We start from the raw sequence: 21,547 nt of genomic DNA, 5'->3' as shown, positions 1-21,547 counted from the left end.
TCTCCCACCCAGCTGATTTTAAGCTGTGAGTGTGATGTCATTGAACGTGGAATTGGTTAGAGATGAGCAGTATTTCTACCACACAGAGTGCAAAATTATAGGTGCAACTAATATGAAGAGCATAGATAACAAGATACAGTGAAATAATTAGGAAGTAATGAGTCCTGAGAACAAAGTATTCCCTTTGTTTTTAATATAGTTTATTTAATTGTAAGTTGATATAATTTAAGTTTTAGTAATGGTCATGTTCCCATGTGGTGCTTAGCCTCTGTGGGTGCCTAAACCACCCACAATTTCCTAAAACTTAAACCAGTACAATCTCATTCCAGCACACCACTGCTTGATAGCTATAAACAAAAGTAGGAATAATATTATTGCTAAAGCTTGTCTCATTCTTGCACAAACAATAGCCCTCCAGGGACACATGGACTAATGGGGAAGGAAACATTATCCAGTTTTACTTTTTTTTTGCTTAATAATTATTTATCAAAATTTGTAGAACTGGTTTCTCCAGTGTATACATATGTCAAATTGCACACTTTAAATATGTGTAGTTTATTTTATTTCAGTTATATCTCCAAAACCATTAAAAATGCTTTTAGGACTTCAAAAAATTGTAATATATTTATGCTGTTTTGATCAATTGCATTTTTATGATGATTGTAATGATTGAAAAATTTAAAGCTAATCTTATGGTCATAGAAGGTAAAATAATGATTCCATTTACATATATATATTTTTAGGCAGAGAAATATGATAGTGCTATCAATAAGCTATTTAAGCATTAAAAAATACATTATTGGTGGGCTGCCTGGCTGGCTCAGTCAGTAGAGCATGCGACTTTTAATCTAAGGTCATGAGTTCAAGTTCCCCCATGTTGGGCGTCAAGCCTACTTAAAATTAAAAAAAAATACAGTATGGTAAATTTTTAATGTGGTGAAACATGGGGCGGACATTTGAGTTTGAATAGAAAAAAGAATGATGTAAAATTTCTATTAGAGAAAAACCTATTCATGATTGATTGATTGATTGATTTTAGTAAACTCTACACCCAACATAGGGCTCAAACTCATGACCCAGAAATCAAAAGTCACATGCTGTACCCACTAAGCCATGCAAGCACCTCTGTTCACGTATTTTTCAAAAGGATGGCTGCAGGTTTAAAAGAATGACATAAACACTTATTTTTGAGTGTATGAATTTATAATATGTCAGAAATGGCAGCCTTTGCAACTATTTAAACTCTTGATGATAAAAGGTTAGTTGTCAACTAAAAAATGTACCAGGAAGTACATAATTGTTCAAAAATCATTTGGAAAGCGCACTAACAAAAAAGATTGAATTCTGCCAGTTTAGACAGCAGAAGCTCTTCTTCTTTTTTTTTTTTTTTTAAAGATTTTATTTATTTATTTGACAGAGAGAGAGACAGCCAGGAGAGAGGGAACACAAGCAGGGGGAGTGGGAGAGGAAGAAGCAGGCTCATAGCAGAGGAGCCTGATGTGGGGCTCGAACCCATAATGCCAGGATCACGCCCTGAGCCGAAGGCAGACGCTTAACCGCTGTGCCACCCAGGCGCCCCTAGACAGCAGAAGCTCTTCTATAAAACCATCCCAACCTCCTGAAATGAAGGAATTCATTTCCCCTTCTCCGAGTTCTGAGAATCTCTCTGAAGGCACGAAACATGTTTGAATGTGGTTATTTGTAGATTTGTGGGATTTTAACGTGTGCCTCTTGGATTGGGGCAAGGGGGAACATGGATGGTCACTACTTCCATAGGGTATGTGTCTCTAGGTAAATTTCTGGGGCAAGAAACTTCAGATTCTCCCTTCCTGATCCCCAAGAGGTTCAAAACAATCTGAACAGATCTGAGGCCTTTTAAGACATCTTAATGGGTTCTTCAAAGGTTTAGCGAACTGAGTCGAAGTCCCCAATTCCCTACATGGGACTGAAGTAAAACACAACACAACACAACACAACACAACACAACAAAAAGCCAAGCAAGCAAACAAAACACACCTGGGTATTAGGGCTGGAGGTTCTCGATTAAAATCCTGTTTCTGACACTTGCCAGTTAGAGGAGAGTTTGAAAGTCCCTTTGCTCCTCGGTGACATGGAGGATAAAAGGCCTGCCTCTTGGGAAAATTAGGAGGATGAACTACGGTGATGTGCTGGGTGCCGAGCCCATGCCCCTTACATTATGGCACTTTCTTATTTTCTACCCCTGAGGTGGAGGGGGTCTGGGGGAAGGCATGGGCCACACACAGATCCTCCTGCCATCTTCCTTTCAAGCAAAGAGAAGTGATTCAGGGAGTCAACAGGCAGCAGGCGGCTGAGATCTGGCCTATTAACTGGGGTAAAGCTGCCCCTCTCCCTCTTCTGAGGCCTCCTAGGCCAGAGGTAACTGAGGCTAATTACAAACCTGGAGCATCCAGAGATGTCCAGCCCAAGAAACTACAACTAACCCTGTCCTTAATGGCCCAGCTCAAGGGCCTCCTTTCTTGGAAGGCTTCTCAAAACCCTCTCGCCTTTTCCTTCTAGCGCTCCTCTTTCCTTCCCCTGAGGCCCCTGTCACTCCATCTGTCCCTCTTCTTGGGCAAACGTCCTTTTCTCTCTTATATTGGAGATTAAGGGCACAGGCTTCAGGGTCAGAGAGACCGGAGCTATCATCCTTGCCTTGTGACCTGAGACAAGACACTTTACCTCTCTCTGTGCCTCAGTTTCCCTTTAGTAACTTGGGAGCCATGCGTGTTGAGAGTATGGTGCTTAGCACAACATCCACCACAAAAATGACACCCTTTTTTATGATCACAGAGGTCTCCCTCTAGAGTCCTGAGTTGGGGAGCTTTCTTGCCAAAAGCTCCTCACACAAAGTAAATGACAGGTAATCATGTCACTATTTTCAGAACAGCTGAGAGAGTGGGCGTGGGGCTCTCTCTCCCAGAATGGTGCCAACCCTCTTTGGTCTTCCTCACTCCATGCAAATCTCTCTCCAGCTCCAGATAATGACAGCCTGGAGTTTCCAGAGGCCATGGAATGTCCAGCCACTGCCTTGCATAACCACAGAACCTGGGAACACTGGACAAGGAAGGGCCCTCCCAGACCGTTCACCCCAACAGCACCCCCATTGTAAGACAGGCAAACCAAGGCCCACACAGTGAGTCAGCACCCACTGGAAGGATGGTAAAGAATTCTAAAAATAGCCCCACCCCCTCTAATCACTTTCTCCTTGTTTTGCTTTATTTTTTTTGTCATAAAACTTTTCTCACCTGACATCCTGTCTTTACCCTATTCCTTGTTTATCGTCTGTTTCCCCACCAGATGAAGGCTCCATGAGAGCAGGGATGTTGTCTTGCGTGTGGATGGATCCCTGACATCTTGCCCAAGATCTGGCATAACTCAGTGTCTTGTAAATGTTTGTTGTATAGATAAATGAATGAATGCCATTTGGATGTTTGTCCTTAGAGATTCGGACACAAGCCATTCACCCATTTGCTCATCTATCCAATAAACATTTGAAGAACATCTTCTATGTGGGAGGTTTATTGAAAAATCCTGGTGAATGAGACACTGCCCTTGCTCTCAAGCAGCTCCCCGATTAGGGAACAGTAGCCTCCAGTGGCTAAGGACCTATTATATGCCAAGCTCTGGGCTGGCAATTTTATGTGCATCCTCTCTGTATGTGCAGCCACTGCAATATCAAAGGACCATGTCTCACTCCACATTCCTTAAGAAAAAAGGGCTTAGGGCTTATTAGAAGGATACAGGAGAGCTAAAGACTAAAACAGAAAGGAAGACATCAAGAACTGAGATGACTCCAGGGGCCGGCCACCTTATCTCCAGCTCTTAAAGCCTGGGTGGTCTTTATTTGAGGGTGTCTCTTCTTACTGGATGTGTGCCCCTCTCTCTTTGACTGACTTATTAACTTTCTTTCTAGTTTGAGTTTGGAGGGCGGTCAATCTGATTGGCACAGCCAATGGCCTTCATTGTCTCCCAGAGTGAGGATTTTTAGGTCAAACTGCTTCTTGAATTACTAGTCGGCCTCGAGGGTAAACATCACCTGCCTTATAACATACCCTGAAAGAGGGTATCTTCAGTTAGAAGGGAGTGTTGAAGATCATCCTCACTCTGACCCCATGAAGTTGGTAGTGTTACTTCTGTTTTATAGATGGGAGAACAGGCTGGGGGAGGGGGTGACAACAAAGTCGTAACAAAGCTGCCCCAGCTGACCTGCAAACCTATGACTGAGAAATACATGTCGTTGCTCTTTGCCACTGTGATCTGGAAGGGCTGTTTGTTATGCAGCAACAGCTGACTAATACAGGATTAAATCAGGTTTCTCTGATTCAGTCTCACTATATTGTCCCACTGAATTGATAGCTCTGATTCCTGTTCTCCCCACAAAAACAATTTTTTAAATTTATTTTTTAATTTGAATTCAATTAATAAACATATATTATTCATTTCAGGGGTACAGGTCTGTGATCATCAGTCATATAATACACAGTGCTTATTACAAAACATACCCTCCCCAATGTCCACCACCCAGTTAACCTATTTCCCCCATCCCCCCCACAACCCTTATTTTGCTTCCTAAGATTAAGAGTCTCTTATGGTTTGTCTCCCTCTCTGGTTTCATTTTGTTTCATTCCTTTCTCTCTTCCCCTACGATCCTATGCCTTGTTTCTCAAATTCCACATATCAGTAAGATCATGTGATAATTGTCTTTCTCTGATTGACTTATTTCGCTTAGCATAATACCCTCTAGTTCCATCCATGTTGTTGCAAATGGAAAGATTTCATTTTTGAGGGCTGAGTAGTATTCCATATTGTGTGTGTGTGTGTGTGTGTGTGTGTGTGTGTGTGTGTGTTCTTCATCCATTCATCTGTCGATGGACATCTGGGTTCTTTCCATAGTTTGGCTATTGTGAACATTGCTGCTATAAACATCGGGGTACAGGTGCCCCTTTTGATCACTACCTTTGTATCTTTGGGGTAAATATCCAGTAGTGCAATTGCTGGGTCATAGGGTAGCTCTATTTTCAGCTTTCTTAGGAACCTCCACGCTGTTTGCCAAAGTGGCTGCACTAACTTGCATTCCCACCAAGAGGGTAAGAGGGTCCCCCTTTCTCCACAACCTCGCCAACATCTGTCATTTCCTGACTTGTTAATTTTAGCCATTCTGACTGGTATGAGGTGGTATCTCATTGTCCCCACAGGAACGTTTTGAAGTGTTCCATCCCCAGGAGTAGAGAGGAAGATGCTGGAAAAGAGGTGAGAGATTTGTTCCTGAGAATCTCCTACATACTAAACTTGTGCTTCCCCTTCAGTCCCCTACACTGACAGCTGGAGAAAAGCACAGGTAATAAAAATCCCAACCATTCACAGAGTGCTAGACAGTTCTTCAAAGGGATTTTGTCTAAGTTATTGCATTTACATACCTCAAACCGTCCCAGAGGGTAGCCAGGGCTTATGTTATTACAACCAGTTTATAGTTGAGGAAATAAAGCTCAGAGAGGTGAAGTGAGTTGTCCAGGTTACAAAGTTTCATCTAAACTTGGACCCCTTGTTTTCTAGCCCTGAGCTCCTTCCATATGCCCTATGTCCTCTGCATCCTTGACAGAGACCATCATCTGAGTGCTTACCTGCGGGAGGCATAGCACCATGGGATTCACGTGCTGCAGCCCTGGGGCCGGAGTGCAAGGAGCAGAGCAGGCCACTCTGAGCCCCACTTTACCAGCATCCAGCTGAGTTTTCCCATTCCCCTCAACTTTTCCTGCCCCCCTCGAGGTCCCTTCCCCCAGCCTCCGTCCAACGTCTGGTCAAGGTGGAGATAGTGCAACTATTTTCTAGATGCCACAGAAATCAGGGAAAAATGAAGGGGGGATATCAGAGGGGGAGACGAACCACGAGAGACTATGGACTCTGGGCATCAATCTGAGGGTTTTAGAGGGGAAGGGGGTGGGGGGATGGGCTAGCCCAGTGATGGGTATGAAGGAGGGCAGGAATTGCATGGAGCACTGGGTGTTCTACGCAAACAATGACTCACAGGACACGACATCAAAAACTAAGGATGTACTTACTGCATGGTGACTAACATAACATGATTAAAAAACATAAAATAAAAAAATAATAATTAAAAAAAAAGAAATCAGAATCTGCTCTTTGCAAATAGCAAAAGCTGCTGGTGCAGCAGAAATGGGGCAGTGAGGACAAGAACGTCAGCTGAAGCCTCCCCAGCCGTTTGACTTATGACATGCTCAGTCCTCCCACATCATGGGTCTGTTTCCTCCTCCAATAAACGAGAATCCTCCCGTGATGATGGGGCTATGATGGGCTGTGACACCGTCTCCTTCCCCGGTACGTGCTTGCCCCGGCTACCTCCACTCATCTTTAGGGTCTACTCCTTTTACCACTTCCTCAGAGAGAACGTCCCCTGAGGCCAAATTGTCTTCCTGCCCAACTTCTTTTACTTGCTTCCTTCCCAGCATTCACTACAACTTCTATTTCTACCATCATGATTCTGTTTTCTGTCGTTGTTGTGTAGAAGCTTCCCAAGGGGAGGGACTAAGTCCGTTTTCTAGCACAGCACCTGCTACATCGTAAGTACTCAATATGTATTTGTTGGATGCGTGAATGAATGAATCTGCTTTCCTCCTCTCATCCCTCCTGCCCACCCCCACCTGCCCACACCACAGAGCTCCCGGGGGTGTGGTAAGGTGATGATGAACTGTAGGCTGGAAATTCTTGGGCCAGAGCTGATGGCCGTGGCCTCCGCTGCTCCCTGTTCCTGCCACACTGGCCTTGCAATTCGGAGAATATGCCAGTCTCATCCCTGCCTCACGGGTTTGCATTTGGGTGCCCTCTCTCTGGAATGTTCTTTCTAGATACCAGTTGGCTTCATCCTTCGCTTCCATCACATCTCTGCTCACATGCTGCCTCTTCAGGGAGGTCTTTGCTGACTGCCATTTCTGAAGTAATCCCTCTCAGCTTCCCTCATCCATTGTTCTCTCCCCCTTCCCCCATCTTCATAGCTCTTCTCATGACTGGATGGTAAGTTTTACCTTGTTGGTTGACTTATTTATTCTCTGTCTCCTCCGTGAGAACAAACACTCTCTGAAGTCAGAGTTTTTCTTTTTATTTACTTTATTCAGTTCCTGGCATATAGTAAATGCTCAGTGAATATTTATCAAATGATTGATTGATTGATTGATGAAAAGGGAGGTGAAGAAAACAAGTTTCTTTTTAAAATAAAGCCTTGAATTCTTCACGTCAGAGCAAAGAATGATTTCCAGGGAGGAGCAGAGAGTATAGTACACGGCAGGGTCAGGAGGCCTGGGGAATGGAGCAACTCTTTTCAGAAAATTTCACTTCTCTTTCTCCAGGGGTGTCTTAGACCTGGTAACCAACCCCTGGAAAAGAGTTCTTTATTCAAAAGAAACAATACAGGGACGATTGGGTGGCTCAGTCAGTTAAGTGTCTGCCTTCGGCTCAGGTCATGATCCTGGAGTCCCTGGATCGAGCCCCGCATCGGGCTCCCCACTGCCTGCTTCTCCCTCTCCCGCTCCCCCTACTTGGACTCCCTGTTTCTCTCTCTCTCTTTGTCACATGAATAAATAAAATCTTAAAAAAAAAAAGACAAGAAAGGAAAGAAAAAGAGAGAGAGAGAGAGAGAGAGAGAGAGAGAGAAACAATACCCCCAGAGGCCCAGCTGCCTGCTGGAACCCCTGGCAGCATCTACTCTTCATAGAGATGATTTGCAGAAAAGCACTGACCATTGAGCTTCCTCCTCTGAGCTTCAGTCTCCTCATCTGTAAAATGGGGAAGATGTACATACCTACCTCCCTAGGGCTGTTGGAATGATAGGAAGATCATGTAGGTGAAAGCCTTGTGTAAACTCTAACGTCCAGTGCATTTCCTACTATGCATTGGGAAGAGGTAGCATGGGGAGTCGGGTTGGCCTGGGTGGAGTTCCCACTCTACCACTTGCTGGCAGTTTGGCCTTGGGTAAATGGTGTCCTTTCTCTGAACCTTGGGTTCCTTATCTATTGAGTGGGACTATTACTTGTATCTACAATTTACAAGCTTGTTTTAGAAATTAAATAAGAATCAAGTGAGATCATGTACGTGTCTGGCACACAGTAGGTAACTCAGGAAGTGTTCCTCAGAGGCACACACAGCCATTAAAATACTCTGGGTGGCTCAGTCAGTTAAGTGTCCAACTCTTTTTTTTTTTTTTAAGATTTTATTTATTTATTTATTTATTTTTTTTTTAAAGATTTTATTTATTTATTTGACAGAGATAGAGACAGCCAGCGAGAGAGGGAACACAAGCAGGGGGAGTGGGAGAGGAAGAAGCAGGCTCATAGCAGAGGAGCCTGATGTGGGGCTCGATCCCATAACGCCGGGATCATGCCCTGAGCCGAAGGCAGACGCTTAACCGCTGTGCCACCCAGGTGCCCCAAGCGTCCAACTCTTGATATCATCTCAGGTTATGAGATCGAGCCCCGCACCAGGCTCTGCACTGGGAGTGAAGCCTGCTTAAGATTCTCTCTTTCCCTCTCCCCCACCTCCGGCTCCTGCTCTATCTCTCTCTCTCTAAAAAAAAAATACTCTGGGTAACAAAGTATTCTTAATCTGAAGGAGAAAACAGACAACGATGAGTTCTTTCTCTCCAGTTTCTCTTCTGAGAGAGGAAATCACTGGCCAGAACCCATGTGGAGGACAGGCAGCCAAATGCAACCTCCCACATGGGGTTTCCGAAAAGTGTGAGTGCAGAGTTGCATAACCTGTCCCGGAGACACGTGTCTCTCCTGAAATGTTTTCATCAGACATTCCCTGAAAGGGTTCACGTGAGCAGGGAGCCTAGGGAGGGGGGAAGGGAGAAAGAGCGGTGTTGGAGAACCCTGCAGGTGGGGTGAGATTAAGAAAAGAAGGTACTGCACTTACTGAGCTCCTACTGTGTGCCAGGCACTGGGCTCACTCTGACATCCACTTAGATCTTTCCCATAAATCTGAAAGATCAGGTGTTATCACTCCCGCATTCCAAGGGAAGAAATAACAATAATTAATATTGCTAACGTTTACATAATGCTGACTGCCTATCAGGTAGTAGTAGGGTGAGCACATATTTGATCCTCAGGACAGCCCATGTCATGGGTTCTATTCTCATCGCCATTTTTATAGAGAAGGAAACAGACTCAGAAATGAAGCAGCTTCCTGAAGGTCTCCCAGCAAGATAATAGTAGGGCTAGGATTCGAATATAAGCGGGGCTCAAAGCTCACAGACCTGTATGAGGACATCACTCAAGGGATTTATGGGGTGGGGAGATCTGGAAAGTGATCCCAACAAGAGCTGAACTTACAAACCCACAGTGGGAGTTCAGTGTGGAAGTGACGTAAGCGACCAAGTAACCAGAGGCACTCCTCTTCTCTGCACCCAGAGGACAGTTTGTCCCAGCTTGTGGCTGTTTGTCATTCGCTCTCTGACCTAAAATTTCATTCATAAGTTTGGAACCACAGACCCAGCAGCGTGGGAAGGGCCCTTGGAGATCAGCTATTCTAGTCCAACCCCCTCAGATTTCAGATGGGAAAAAAAAAAAACAAACCCTGAGGCCTAATGAGAGCCATGGGCATGGCAAGGTCACAGAGCAATTTTCTGTTAGAAGGAGGATTTGGTTTGAGGTCAATTACAGATCATCTTGTTCTGTAATTACCAAATGTTGGCTGTACCTCTGAATCACTTGGGGAGCTCTTTAAATATCCAGATTTCTGCATTCTGCTTCTGGAGATTCAGACTTTGGTTTGCAACAAGGCCTGGGAATCTGACAATATAATATGTTCCTCAGCTGATTCAGATGGCACAAGGCCAGGGACTGCATTTGGAAGTTAGAGTCCAATTCTCCTCCTTCATTTTATACTTTGGCATACTAAGACCCAGCATGGGACTTGCCCAAGGTCACGTGGCACGTCACTGGGGCCCTAGTTCGGGCTTTGTGATCATTCTTCTTCTCCAGGCCTGGCAGTTACTGTGGTTTTCCCAGCTCTTGGTTTCCTTGTACCCAAATTAAGACAGAGGGTGGTGCCCCATTTCCCAAGCTTGGAAAAATGGGACTTCAAGAGCTGAAATCTTCCAGGTAAAAGGAAACTTCAAAAGGCTGTCCTGAAGGCCCTTGGGGCTTTCCCAGAGGCGAGCTCCAGGCTCCGAGAATGACATCAGACCCCAGCAATTCAGTGTCCTAATACCTCAGGCTACCTGTGTTTTCCACTGCCAGAGAATGGGTAGGGAGGGCCTTCTGTCCGTGGGAGGTGACAGGTGGAAAGGGCCCAGCTGTGACATGAGTGGGGGCCTGACTCAGGAGGAGCCAAACATTCCGGCACTTGGAAGGAAGACCAAGCTGCTTGCGGGAACTGGGTCAAACCTCTCGAGCACTTTTCCTGAGCTTCTCACTACTCCACCATTTATTTGGCTCTCTCTCTCTTTCTCCCCTTGGGGAATGGTTATTTGGGTTTTGGAGCCTCCGTTTCCTCATTTTTAAAAAGATGGATAATATCTATTTTCTCAGATTGTGAGGATGAAACAATATCACATACGTATTTGATAAACAGAAGATGTTTTCTCAGAAACAGTAGATCATATGGGTAATCAGTGGACCGGAGGGATTTGAATATATTTTTGTTGATCTGAGATGAGGCGCCTAAAAGAATGGTTGAGCTGGAAAGCACCTCAGAAACCTTTGGGCCTTAATAACTTCCAAACTGGAGTCCAAGGGAACTGTTTACAATATTACTAAATGATAAGGGAAACCACATACTTACTCTTGATAAGTCTCACATTTCTTTACTTTTGTCTAGAATTGTATCAACTCAAGGTGATAATATGATTACCACATGCTGTTCAGAGTTCTGATTGGCAATTACATGTGTCTTTGATAAGTTTTTTAATGGGGAATTAATTAGCGGAGGGTAGACTGAATGTTGGCAAACGTTAATCTTGTCTAACTCATTTCATAATCAGGGAAGCTGGGGTTTAAAGAAGGAAGTGGCTTGCTAGTCACGAAGCTAGTACAGCTGGCTCTAAAACCCACCTTCTTTTCCTGGAATCAGTTACTTCCCTTCTTTCCATGCTGGAGAAGGGGGATCTAGGCTCAATGAAGGTGAGGGGTTTGGGTCGGCTGGGACAGGAATAAAGTGACTCATCAATTTGCTGTTACTCTTTCTCTGTTTTGACTCATTCAGCAAATATTTACTGACTGTGTACACTATGTGGACTCAGAGGAGGTGGAAGGAAAACAGTTATGGTGGCAGGCAGGGTCAGAACCTGTTTCCAGGTATGAATTCAGAACCTGTCCTTTTTTCTATTTTAAATATATATGTATAGATAAATATAAATGGATACGCACGTTATAAAGCACCCACTACTTTGCCTCCTAGTAATTAGGTTGTGTCAGAGGGCAGGGACTGTCCCATTCGTACGTGTCCAAACCTTCCTGGCACCCAGTAGCACGAAATTAGTGCTGCGATGTTGGCGCGTGAATTCTACTCCTGACTGCCACTAACTCTATGTCTCTGAGGCCATATGTTGCTTTCCTTCTCTGACCCTTAGTCATCTGTAAAACGGGAACAGGGGCAAAGTCCTGCGTGGAAGAGCTGGCAGGTTCATTTAAAGTTATCCCAGACTTTAGAAGAAAATAGAATCTACATTCTATTTATGTTAATTCCTAAACATCTTTCCCTGGCTCTTGCCCACCCCTCTCCCTACTCTCCAGGCTGCCCCCCTTTTCTTCAAGATACCCCTGTAGAGGGCACGCAAGCTCTACCGCTCTCGCGCCTCACTTCCGTTCGCCCTCAATCTTCATCTTGCGCATGAGCGTACTTCGCTTCCCGGAGGCCCATACCCAGGTCTAGGTGGCTCGGCCAAAGATTGCACCCATTACGCCTGCGCACTGTCGGCCCCGCCCCCTCCACCGCCGTCCCCGGAAACGCTTCCTTCCTACGCCGTCGCCGCTGCAGCCGCCGCGGTCGCTGGACTTTTGCCTCTCTAGGCCGGTAGGGCTTCTCCTCCATGGTCCTGTCTGTCAGTGCTGTTTGGGGAGCCAGTGCGTGAGGCTGGGCCGCGCTCGGACGCTTCGACCCTCGAGTCCGTCACTGGTAAGTGAACCCCAAAGGAGCCTGCGGACGGGCGGGCCCGAGCAGCCGGAATGGGCAGGATTTCCCCTCACTCTGGGAATGGGTCTGTCCGCCCCGCCCTCACCCCCACTTCCGGAATGGGCTCGCTCCCTCCGTCCCAGTCCCTCCTCCCGGGCGGGGCGGCGTTGCCATGGTGATGGCCGGCTGGCTGAGGTCCGGCGTGTGTCCTCGCAGGTGCCAGGGCGGCCCTGGGCCCATGGCGCGGCGGCGCTGACCCAGGCCCCGGGTGGCGGCCGGGCCCCGAGGGCCGGCATGGCGGGCCAATTCCGCAGCTACGTGTGGGACCCGTTGTTGATCCTGTCGCAGATCGTCCTCATGCAGACCGTCTATTACGGCTCGCTGGGCCTGTGGCTGGCGCTGGTGGACGGGCTGGTGCGCAGCAGCCCCTCGCTGGACCAGATGTTCGACGCCGAGGTAGGGTCCCCTGGCCGGCGCGGGCGGAGTCTTGGCCTCATGGGGTGTGCTTTGTGGGTCCGACCCCCCCCCTTGGGATCTAGATGTGGATGGACCACCATCTCACTTTGTGACCCTGGGAAGGGGGCCTCTTCTTTTTGAGCCTCAGGTGCCCCATCCATAAAATGAAACCACTGACAACTGAGGCAGATTATTAGTACAAAGGAAAGGAGCTGGATATCATAAGGAACAGGCCTGTGTTCCAGGCAACCTGATGCATCTCCTCTCTGACGCTCTGAGAAAGTGACTTCACTTCCCTGGCCCCAGATTCTCAGGTGCCAAATTGGAGAGGAGGGTGGATAGAAGAACATTCATGGAGGTATTATGGAAACTGCCTAGACTTTGGAATTGGGCCTTAGTTTAAATTTCGCTTATTACCTGTGTGATGTGGGGCAAGTCCCCTCTAAACCTCAGTATTTCTGTCTGCAAAATCATGAGACCAGTAGCAGAGCTCGTGGACTGCATGCAAAGAGCCTGTACTTTGGGTTCAGAAAGGTTTAGCGCCACATTTACGTCTAGATATATTAGCCGTGGGACTTTGGGCAAGTTGCGTCAGCTTTCTGAGCCTGTTTTCTCTTCTGGAAACTGGACGGAATAATTCTCAGCAAAATGTTAGGAGGCCCAGAGACCCCAGAGGTACCTAGGAAGATAAAGTGCCTTATCAAGTAACAGAGGGCTATGAGATGGTTGCATCGGAGAGGCAGCTGTGGTGTATGGTAATGAACACAGCTCTCGGAGCCAGGACATCGGGAATGGAATCTTTGTTCCTGCTGCTTATTCTCTGTGTAGCCCTTGGGCAAGGTATTATCTGAAAAAAGGTAACAGTAACGATAACAATAGCTTTGTGAGGTTGTTGTGAGGATAACAGGGGATGATGAAAGTCAGAGGCCTTCGTCATCTGACAGTGCTGGGCAGATGTTTGGTATTCAGTAGCATTGTCTCAAGAGTGGTGCAAGTTGCACACGCTGGGTGTCCAGTAGCCAATTAGGGGCTTCCGTCCTCCTGGGAAGGGCCTATGGGAATCCTGGGCTTTGTTGAAGAGCCGTCTCCTGCACACGACCTGGATTCTAGATCAGGGCTTGGCAGACCTTTCCTTAAAAGGCAAGATGGTAAAGGTTTTAGGTCACAGCTACTCAACTCCACCATTGTGGTACAAAAGGAGCCAGAGACCGTACTGAGCAAATAGGTGTGGTAGCGTTTCCATAAGACTTTGTTTACAAAACTAGGTGTCTGACTGGTGGGGGCCTCAGTTTGCCCAACCCTGTAATAGTCCTTACTCTTGCTGTTTACTTACTGTATTACTTTGGGCAAGTTACTTAAAGTCTCTGAACTTTTGTTTTTCCTTTGTAAGTCTCTTCCTGGCTGCTGTTTGGGGTCAAACGAGATGCCATAGTGGATGTCTATGAAAGCACCTTGTTGGAAATAGGCAGTCATATAGATGTAGGGCCCTATTGTTTTCTGTGCCCTGGGGAGAATGCTTTTTCCTTAGGAGGTCCTGGAGCCTGGAGCTCTGCCAAGCCAAGTCACTTTTCCAGCATATTTCCATTTGTGATTCCCCCTCAGATCCTGGGCTTTTCCACCCCTCCAGGCCGGCTCTCCATGATGTCCTTCATCCTGAACGCCCTTACCTGGTGAGTATCACCAGTTTTGCTCTCCAGCTTTTGGGGTCCTAGCACTGGAACTAACTTCCTAAATTCGGACATGAGACATGCTGGCACTTGTTCCTGGGGAGTGGTGGACTAAAGTGGGTGGCAAAGGCCAGTTCTGGGACTGGTTGCATTACAGGGCTCCTTCCATCATGATTTTGCCCTAGCTGGAAAGCTCTTACATCACTCTGCATGCTGCCTGTGGGATAGCTTCCATCTCAGATCACTTCCCTGTTGTAGAGCGAGGTGAGGAAGGGATTGGACCGGTAGTCAGGAGAAGTGGGTTCTGTTCTTGGTCCGGGTGCCATTGGCCAAATTACTTCCCTCCTCTCTAGGCCTCAGGCTCCTCATCGGTACACCTGAGGGGTTTGGCTAGGTAACATTTAAGGCCACTTGTGACCATCGCCTGCCTCTTGAGAGGCAGCTTAGCATAGTGCTCAAGATCTCAGGCTCTGAAGGCAGACTCTCTTGGTCTTGAATCTCAGCTTTCCCACTAGTCTAGTGACTTTGGACAAGTTGATCTACCTAGGCCCCAGTTTCCTCATCAGTAAAATGAGGCAAATAATATTACCCATCTCATAGTTGTAAGGGTTAAATGAATTCATTCATGGGAAGTACTTAGGACAACACCTTGCACATTACTGTTCTTGACCTTACACTGGAGATTGAAAACAAGTGGGCTATCACCTGAATTCGGCTCCTAGGTATGTTCTGTTTGGCATCCCACAAGTGTGTTTGAAACATTTTCCACTTAGTTGAAAGTCAAGATATTTTATATATATATATATAAAATCCAGATTTCTGGTTTCTCTTGAAAAATGGGAAGATCATTTGATTCCAGTCCAACCTTCCAGCATGAGGATTTGCCCAGCTGCAAGTAGCTTGTTGTCCCTACTTTCAATGGCCCATGTATGCTTCAGAGTGCCGCAATCCCCACCAGTCCCTAGGATTCCTGAGTGACAGTTACTGTTTCTCATCAAGCTTGTACTTTTGTTTTTCTTCTACCCAGCCTGACTCCCTGCCAGCATTACCTGCCAGCTCTCCCTGGGCATCTAATGTAACCTCTGCTTCACACTTCTCTTGCTTGCTTCTGACCACTGTGCTGTTATCCTAATTGTCTCTACTCCCCAAATGATCTAAGGCCAGGACAACCCAGTGACAACTCACTGCTGTCCTCTCCCCACAGTGCCCTGGGCTTGCTGTACTTCATCCGGCGAGGGAAGCAGTGTCTGGATTTCACTGTCACTGTCCATTTCTTTCACCTCCTGGGCTGCTGGTTCTACAGCTCCCGTTTCCCCTCGGCGCTGACCTGGTGGCTGGTCCAAGCCGTGTGCATTGCACTCATGGCTGTCATCGGGGAGTACCTGTGCATGCGGACGGAGCTCAAGGAGATCCCCCTCAACTCAGCCCCTAAATCCAGTGTCTAGAATCGGGTCCTTTGGACAGCCGGCTGGGCACTTGGCCCCACCCCCCCCACTCCCCAACACCTCGGGCTGCTCAGACTCTCCAGACGAGGTCCAGCCCAGGTCTGAGAGAAACCCTGGAAATGTGAAGTCTGTTGGTGTGGGAGAGATAGTGAGGCCCCGTCAAGAAGGCAGGTAGCAGTCAGGACCACAGCTGCAAGAATGGCCTCTGTCTGCTGAAGCCTTGCTGTCTGGGAGGTCAGCAAGGGGACCTCTTTCAGGGTAATAACAGAATTGGAACCATGTCATTCTTGAGCCACCATACCTGTCGCCAGCCTGTTATTTTAAAAAAGAACCAAATCAAGGATATCTGATTGGAGCAAACCACTCTTCTTAGAAGTCATCTGTCTTACCTTCCCGGGACAGCTGTTAACCTTTGCCCTGTTGCTGAACTGCAGCTATTCCGTTTGGAGAAACACTCAGTTTCTGGATCCGTAGCCACAGAAAGAGGCAGAGGTGCAAAGTATTAGGCTGCTGTCAGGGAGAGGACGGCAGATGGAGGCATCAAGCACAAGGAAAATGCACAGCCTGTGTCCTGCTACACGCATGTGTGCGCACACCCGTGAACCCATGACTAACTTTCTTCCAGTTCTCTACTGGGTCCCCAGCTGCTGCCAGCTTTCAACAGAGCAGGCCATAGGACCCAGAGAAGAGTCCCAGCGTCGCTCCTGGTCCACCCCTCGTGATAGAGTCACTGTCTCTTCTCTGGGAGTGACTAGGCACCCCAGCTCCCACCGGACCTCACTTCTGGCAATAGTTCCTTTTTCCTGCCTTCCTGAGAATTCTGCAGTGGGAAGGGTATGACAGGTGCCCAGAGACAGGAAGCCCAGCCTTCCAACTTGGGTTGTGCTGATAGTGCTGAGGGAGATAGGAATTTGCTGCTAAGATTTCTCTTTGGGGTGGCGTGTCCTCTGTGAGGGGCTTGCAGCTGTCCCTCCTATGTACATAAATACAGTATTTTCCACGGTTTTGCCTGTGCTTACTTTGTACTGCCATGGTTGGGCTGGTGAGAGACCTGCACAGCTGGACACGGAAGCTATAAGGATGATTAGGCCACCTTCTCCTCTTCTAGACCCCAGACTGTTCTTCCATCTGTTAAAATACTAAGTGCGGGGAATTCCTGTGTTCTACCCCCTCCATCTGCAGCCACCTCTGCTCTGCCTTGAGTGCACTGCCATGACTGAGTTTCCTTTTTCTGGCCAGTGATTTCTGAATGTGTCTAGTGGAACATACTTGGCCTAGACCCACTTCTGTATTGAAACCATTGGTGTTCCTCTTCGGGTTCTCTGGCGTCTGCCCAAGAGTGTGGTCCGCTTTCAGCTTGCACTGTTAGGGCCTCACAGATAAGTTTTGCTCTCTCCCCACAAAGCCTTTCCAGCTTCCTGGCTTCCAGCCCTGCAGAGTAGGGAGGTGAGGCTGACAGGATGAAAGCTGAAGAGTGAACGTGCCTGGGGGAGACAGGGAAAGTGCTAGGGTGAGCCACTTCAGTAACTCAGTGCTCTGGCCAAGCTGGGAGGAAGCAGCTTGTTAATGGGACTTGAATCCCGGCTGCAGGGTCCAGGAGATAAGACCAGCTGAGGTGACTTCCCCTGGGTTGGTGGATTTCCCCCAGACACCACAAACCATAGAGGCATGTGGCTAACGTTATTTGGGGAAGGTCACCAGAGCATGTGTCATGTGGCTGCTGCCTCCCTTGGTTGGCTGGGGGCTGGTGGCTCCAGCTGTGTTGGCACACATCTTTGGGAGTTTCCTTCAGAGACCTGTGCCTGTTCTGCATGTCTTCTGTAATGACAAAGCTTTGCCCCTTGAGTGGTAATTTGGTTTTTGGAAACTGCCAGAAGTCAGGGGAGCCAATTTTTTTTTCCTCCAACAATACAGTGATGGAGCCAGATGACAGTTGGGGGTGAAAAATGTGTGACCTTAATGAAATTATGACTTTAAAAAAAATTTTTTTTTTTTATTTGAGAGAGAGCACAAGCCAGGGAGAAGGCAGAGGGAAAAGCAGATTCCTTGCTGAGCAGGGAGCCCGATGTGGGGCTTGATCCCAGGACCCCAGGATCCTGACTGAGCTGAAGGCAGACGCTTAACCAACTGAGCCATGCAGCCTCCCTGAAATTGTTACGATTTTCTAAAATACCAATAAAAGCAGTGTCTAGAGGCAAGTTCCAGAGAGAACTGGGCAGTGGCACAGACATAGTTGTCATTTTATTTATTTTAATTTTTTAATATATATATTTTATAGATTGATTTGTTTATTTTAGGGAGAGAGAGGAGGAGCGAGAATCTCAAGCAGACTCTGCTGGGTGGGGAGCCCAATGTGTGGCTGAGTCTCACAACCCTGAGATCACAACCCAAGCTGAAACCAAGAGTCCGATGCCTAACCGGCTGTGCCACCCAGGTGCACCGTTTATCATTTTAGTAATAAGTAGTTGTGCTTAATAGATGTCCAGCAGTGGGCTAAGTGCTTTACATGTTGTTTTCCTAATCTTCACAACAATGCTTGGAAGTAGGAAATATCATCTATATCTTATGGATAAGGAAACTAAGGCATTTGCCCAAGGTTATGTGTTAGGAACTGGTAGACCCAGGATTTGGGCTCTGACAATAAACTCATTTTGAAGACATTAAGAGTTAAAGGACATGCAAGTTCTTTAATTAGTTATACAATCTGTCACCTCTGCCTTCCACTGCATCGTTTTAAGTACAAAGGATATATAGTGCTTTGTAAACATTACGAGCTTTCTTAGAACTGGTAGACAGTATATTGAATACAGCCACAGATTCCCAAGTGAACGGATGAATGTAGGAAATGTTTTTATTTCCAAAGGATAAGGGAAAGTTACCTCCACCCTGCCACTGTTGGTGTATCTTTTGACTTTCTAGGGGGTCTGAAGCCTGGACCTCCTTTCACACTCCACCCCCCACTACCTCAGCTTCCATCTGGAGAGAGGAGAGACTAGTAGTGCATAGCTGCTTCTCAGAATAGTTTATGACCCAGAGGGAAGATGGGAAAGGAGAAAGGGATGTCTAGCTCAGAGGGTGCCCCTAACTGCCAGTTCTAGGCAGCCCTGTCCAGATCAGGGCCAAATGGGGACTGGGATGGCAGCCAGCAGATACCAGGGGGTCGGGTGGGAAGTCCGGGCCCCCATGAATCCTATGGGGCGCATGGCTCAGACAGGCTCCCTTGGAAGCACTTTGGCTGCTCGGTGACTTCCCAGATCAGAGTAGCAGCTCTGGCAGGCCAGGGGGCAGTCCGTGCACAGATGTGGATCTCCTCCCTGTATCTGTAGCTCAAGGAGCACAGAGCTTCAGGGGCGGGTGGAGTATGGGCAGATTCAGGACACAAGAGAGGCCCTCTGTGGAGAGGGAATTAAAGTTTTTTGCTTGAGTTTTTCTGTAGGAAAGTAGCAAGTGGTGGTGAAAAGAGCATTCAGACAGGATTGGGTAGAGGTTGCTGAGAGTTTGGATCCCTGTCCTGCCACTCTTTGGGCAAGACAGAATTGTAGGGGCCTGGGGCACTGGGGTGACTTGGTTGGTTAAGTGTCTGACTTTTCTTTTTTTTTTTTTAAGATTTTATTTATTTATTTGACAGAGACAGCCAGGGAGAGAGGGAGCACAAGCAGGAGGAGTGGGAGAGGAAGAAGCAGGGTCCCAGCAGGGAGTCCAATGTGAGGCTCATCCCAGGACCCTGGGATCACGCCATGAGCTGAAGGCAGACGCCCAATGACTGAGCCACTCAGGTGCCCCTAAGTGCCTGACTCTTGATCTCGGTTCAAGTCTTGATCTCAGGGTCATGAGATCAAGCCCTATGTGGGGCTCCATGCTGAGTGTGGTGCCTACTAAAAAAAAAAAAAAAAAAAAAAGAATTGCCAGGACCCAAGGCTATAGGACTTGAGAGAGCTGCCATGGAGTGCGGGGTTAAATCCTGGGTCCCATTATTAGCTGTGAGGCCTTAGATAAGCTGCTTGACTCCCCCTTACCTTGGTTTCCTGGTTTGTAAAATGAGGATAAGCTAGCACTTCCTGTGTTGTTGTGATGAGTCAATGAGATACCTAGTGCAGAGCACTTAGCGCGGTGCCTGGCACACAGGAAGTGATCCAGAAGTCTAAGCAGTTATAGTTACTGGGCCACTGCCCCATCTCTGCTCCTTTTACACAGGAGACACCTTTCTTCCCTCCCTCAGTGTTCGCAGCTGTTAAGTGGGGGACAGGTTTGCCCATGATTGGGGTGCAGCTACCAAGCACTGCGCTCCTAGGTGCCATGCATTGCAGAGTGACTTCTGTGTATTCTTACTTAATCCAATGAGATAGGCACCATTATTTTCCCATTTTGCAGACAGAGAAACTGAAGATTAGGAGTAAACAACTTTCTCTACCATCACACGGCTGATGAGAAGCTGTTGTCTTCAACAGCCTCATCCTTTGCATGTTCCAATCGTGTTTAGTGGTAGGTGATCCAGAATGGGAGAGGGACAGTCTCTGGAATCCAGATGTCATTACAGCAAAAGGTTGTGAATGTGAACATAAGATTGGCTTTTTAACAAGCAGCTAATTCCCTAAAAGGTGAGCAGTTAGGCGGGTGCTCATGAGTGAGAAACAAGGGGCTTTATTATGGCACAGGGCCAGGGAGGAGGCAGGAAAAAAAGGACAGACATTTGTTCAACACCTCAAACTGGCTTCACCTGCATCAAGGCTGATTTGCTCGAAGCCCTTTGGACTGGATATTAGTATCCCTATTTTACAAACGGAGGAAATAGGCTCGGAGAGGTCATGTGACTTCTTAAAAGTCACTGTGAATCAAACACTTTAATTTTTCCCCCAGCTAACTGGTAGGGAGCTGTTTCTGGGGGTGGTCTCCTCTGATCGCTGAGATGTGTTGCAGCCTCCTGCCCAAAGCAGGATCTAACTGAGCCCAGAAGACGAGCCTCAGATTGAAGTAGTCAAGCACAGGGAAAGTGGTAATGGGAGGACCCCAGTTGTGGGATTGTGGGAGGCAGGTTGTCTGAGCCCCAAGTGGCAGCTCAGGTGGGGTAAGGCTGGAAAGAGTGCACTGCTGGGAATCATTCACGCTGCAGCCTTGCCCCTCCCCTCAGCAGTGCCTCAGACACCAGGGTTCCCAGCCTCAGCACACAGGCACGGCCCATCCAGCTGCTGTCCTTGGGCCCAATTCTGGCTCCCTTTGCGGCAAAGTGGAAGCTGCCAATCTTACCCAGGCCCACGCCTTTCAGGTCCCCACTTGGGGCTCCCGGGGCGGGCTCCCACGAAGACTAGTGCAGGTGGCCGCCAACACCGTGTGTTTTGGTTGGGAGCGCGCCGCCCTGATCGCCTGCTGATAGCGGCGCACGGACAGGCGTTCGCGCGAAGGTTGATGGAATGGAGGGTCCTGGGGGTGAAAGAGCGAGTAGGGGTGATTTTCAGAGACTGATGGGATTGATGATGTCCAGCAAGGAAACCGAAAAGGCGACTACCCAGGAAGTGGGCCGGAGCGCAAGCCTAGCGGGAGGGCAGCTTGGAGTGGAGGCGGTGCGGGAAGCGGCGCGCGTGGGCTCGCGGGAGCGGAGCCGGGCAGGGCAGCACCGAGCAGCCCCGCGCCGGCGGGATCAGGCTGGCAGCGCTGCCCAGGGCTAAAGCGGTGCATTTCGTGCCCGCGCCGGCCCGCGAGGCGCCGTCTCCGAGCCGAGCGCCGGGGCGGAGGAGGGTGCAGGCGGGCGGGTTCCGGGGAACCCCTCTCACCTTCCTCCCGCTCTCACGAGGCATCTCCACCACCGCCTGGATTCCTCCCGGGAGGGCTCTGCACCCC

The 21,547-nt window shown here is 48.0% G+C and overlaps 2 protein-coding genes across 3 annotated transcripts in view; both read left to right on the top strand.

Moving 5' to 3' along the window:
- The first annotated feature begins 12,403 nt into the window (after positions 1-12,403).
- Positions 12,404-21,547, top strand: part of SYS1 (SYS1 golgi trafficking protein) — a 36,579-nt gene continuing 27,435 nt past the window's right edge. The window contains exons 1-3 of one of the 2 annotated variants that reach the window (XM_034639852.1): positions 12,404-12,600; positions 14,203-14,270; positions 15,472-16,717. In XM_034639852.1, the coding sequence (XP_034495743.1) occupies positions 12,439-12,600; positions 14,203-14,270; positions 15,472-15,712 (471 nt within the window). In that variant the 5' untranslated portion in view covers positions 12,404-12,438 and the 3' untranslated portion in view covers positions 15,713-16,717. Of the gene's footprint in view, positions 12,601-14,202; positions 14,271-15,471; positions 16,718-21,547 lie in introns of those variants that run through there. The other variant, XM_034639851.1, reaches the window with a different exon arrangement.
- DBNDD2 (dysbindin domain containing 2) overlaps positions 12,474-21,547 on the top strand; it is a 38,511-nt gene continuing 29,437 nt past the window's right edge. Inside the window, exon 1 of the mRNA XM_034639850.1 lies at positions 12,474-12,600. The gene's annotated coding sequence lies outside the window, so the exon portion shown is untranslated. The remainder of the gene's footprint in view (positions 12,601-21,547) is intronic.

The sequence above is a fragment of the Ailuropoda melanoleuca genome, chromosome 13 (genome assembly GCF_002007445.2).
Source record: "Ailuropoda melanoleuca isolate Jingjing chromosome 13, ASM200744v2, whole genome shotgun sequence".
Taxonomy (NCBI): Eukaryota; Metazoa; Chordata; class Mammalia; order Carnivora; family Ursidae; genus Ailuropoda; species Ailuropoda melanoleuca.
The sequence above is the reverse complement of the archived record's forward strand: the minus strand, read 5'-3'. Positions and strand labels throughout refer to the sequence as shown.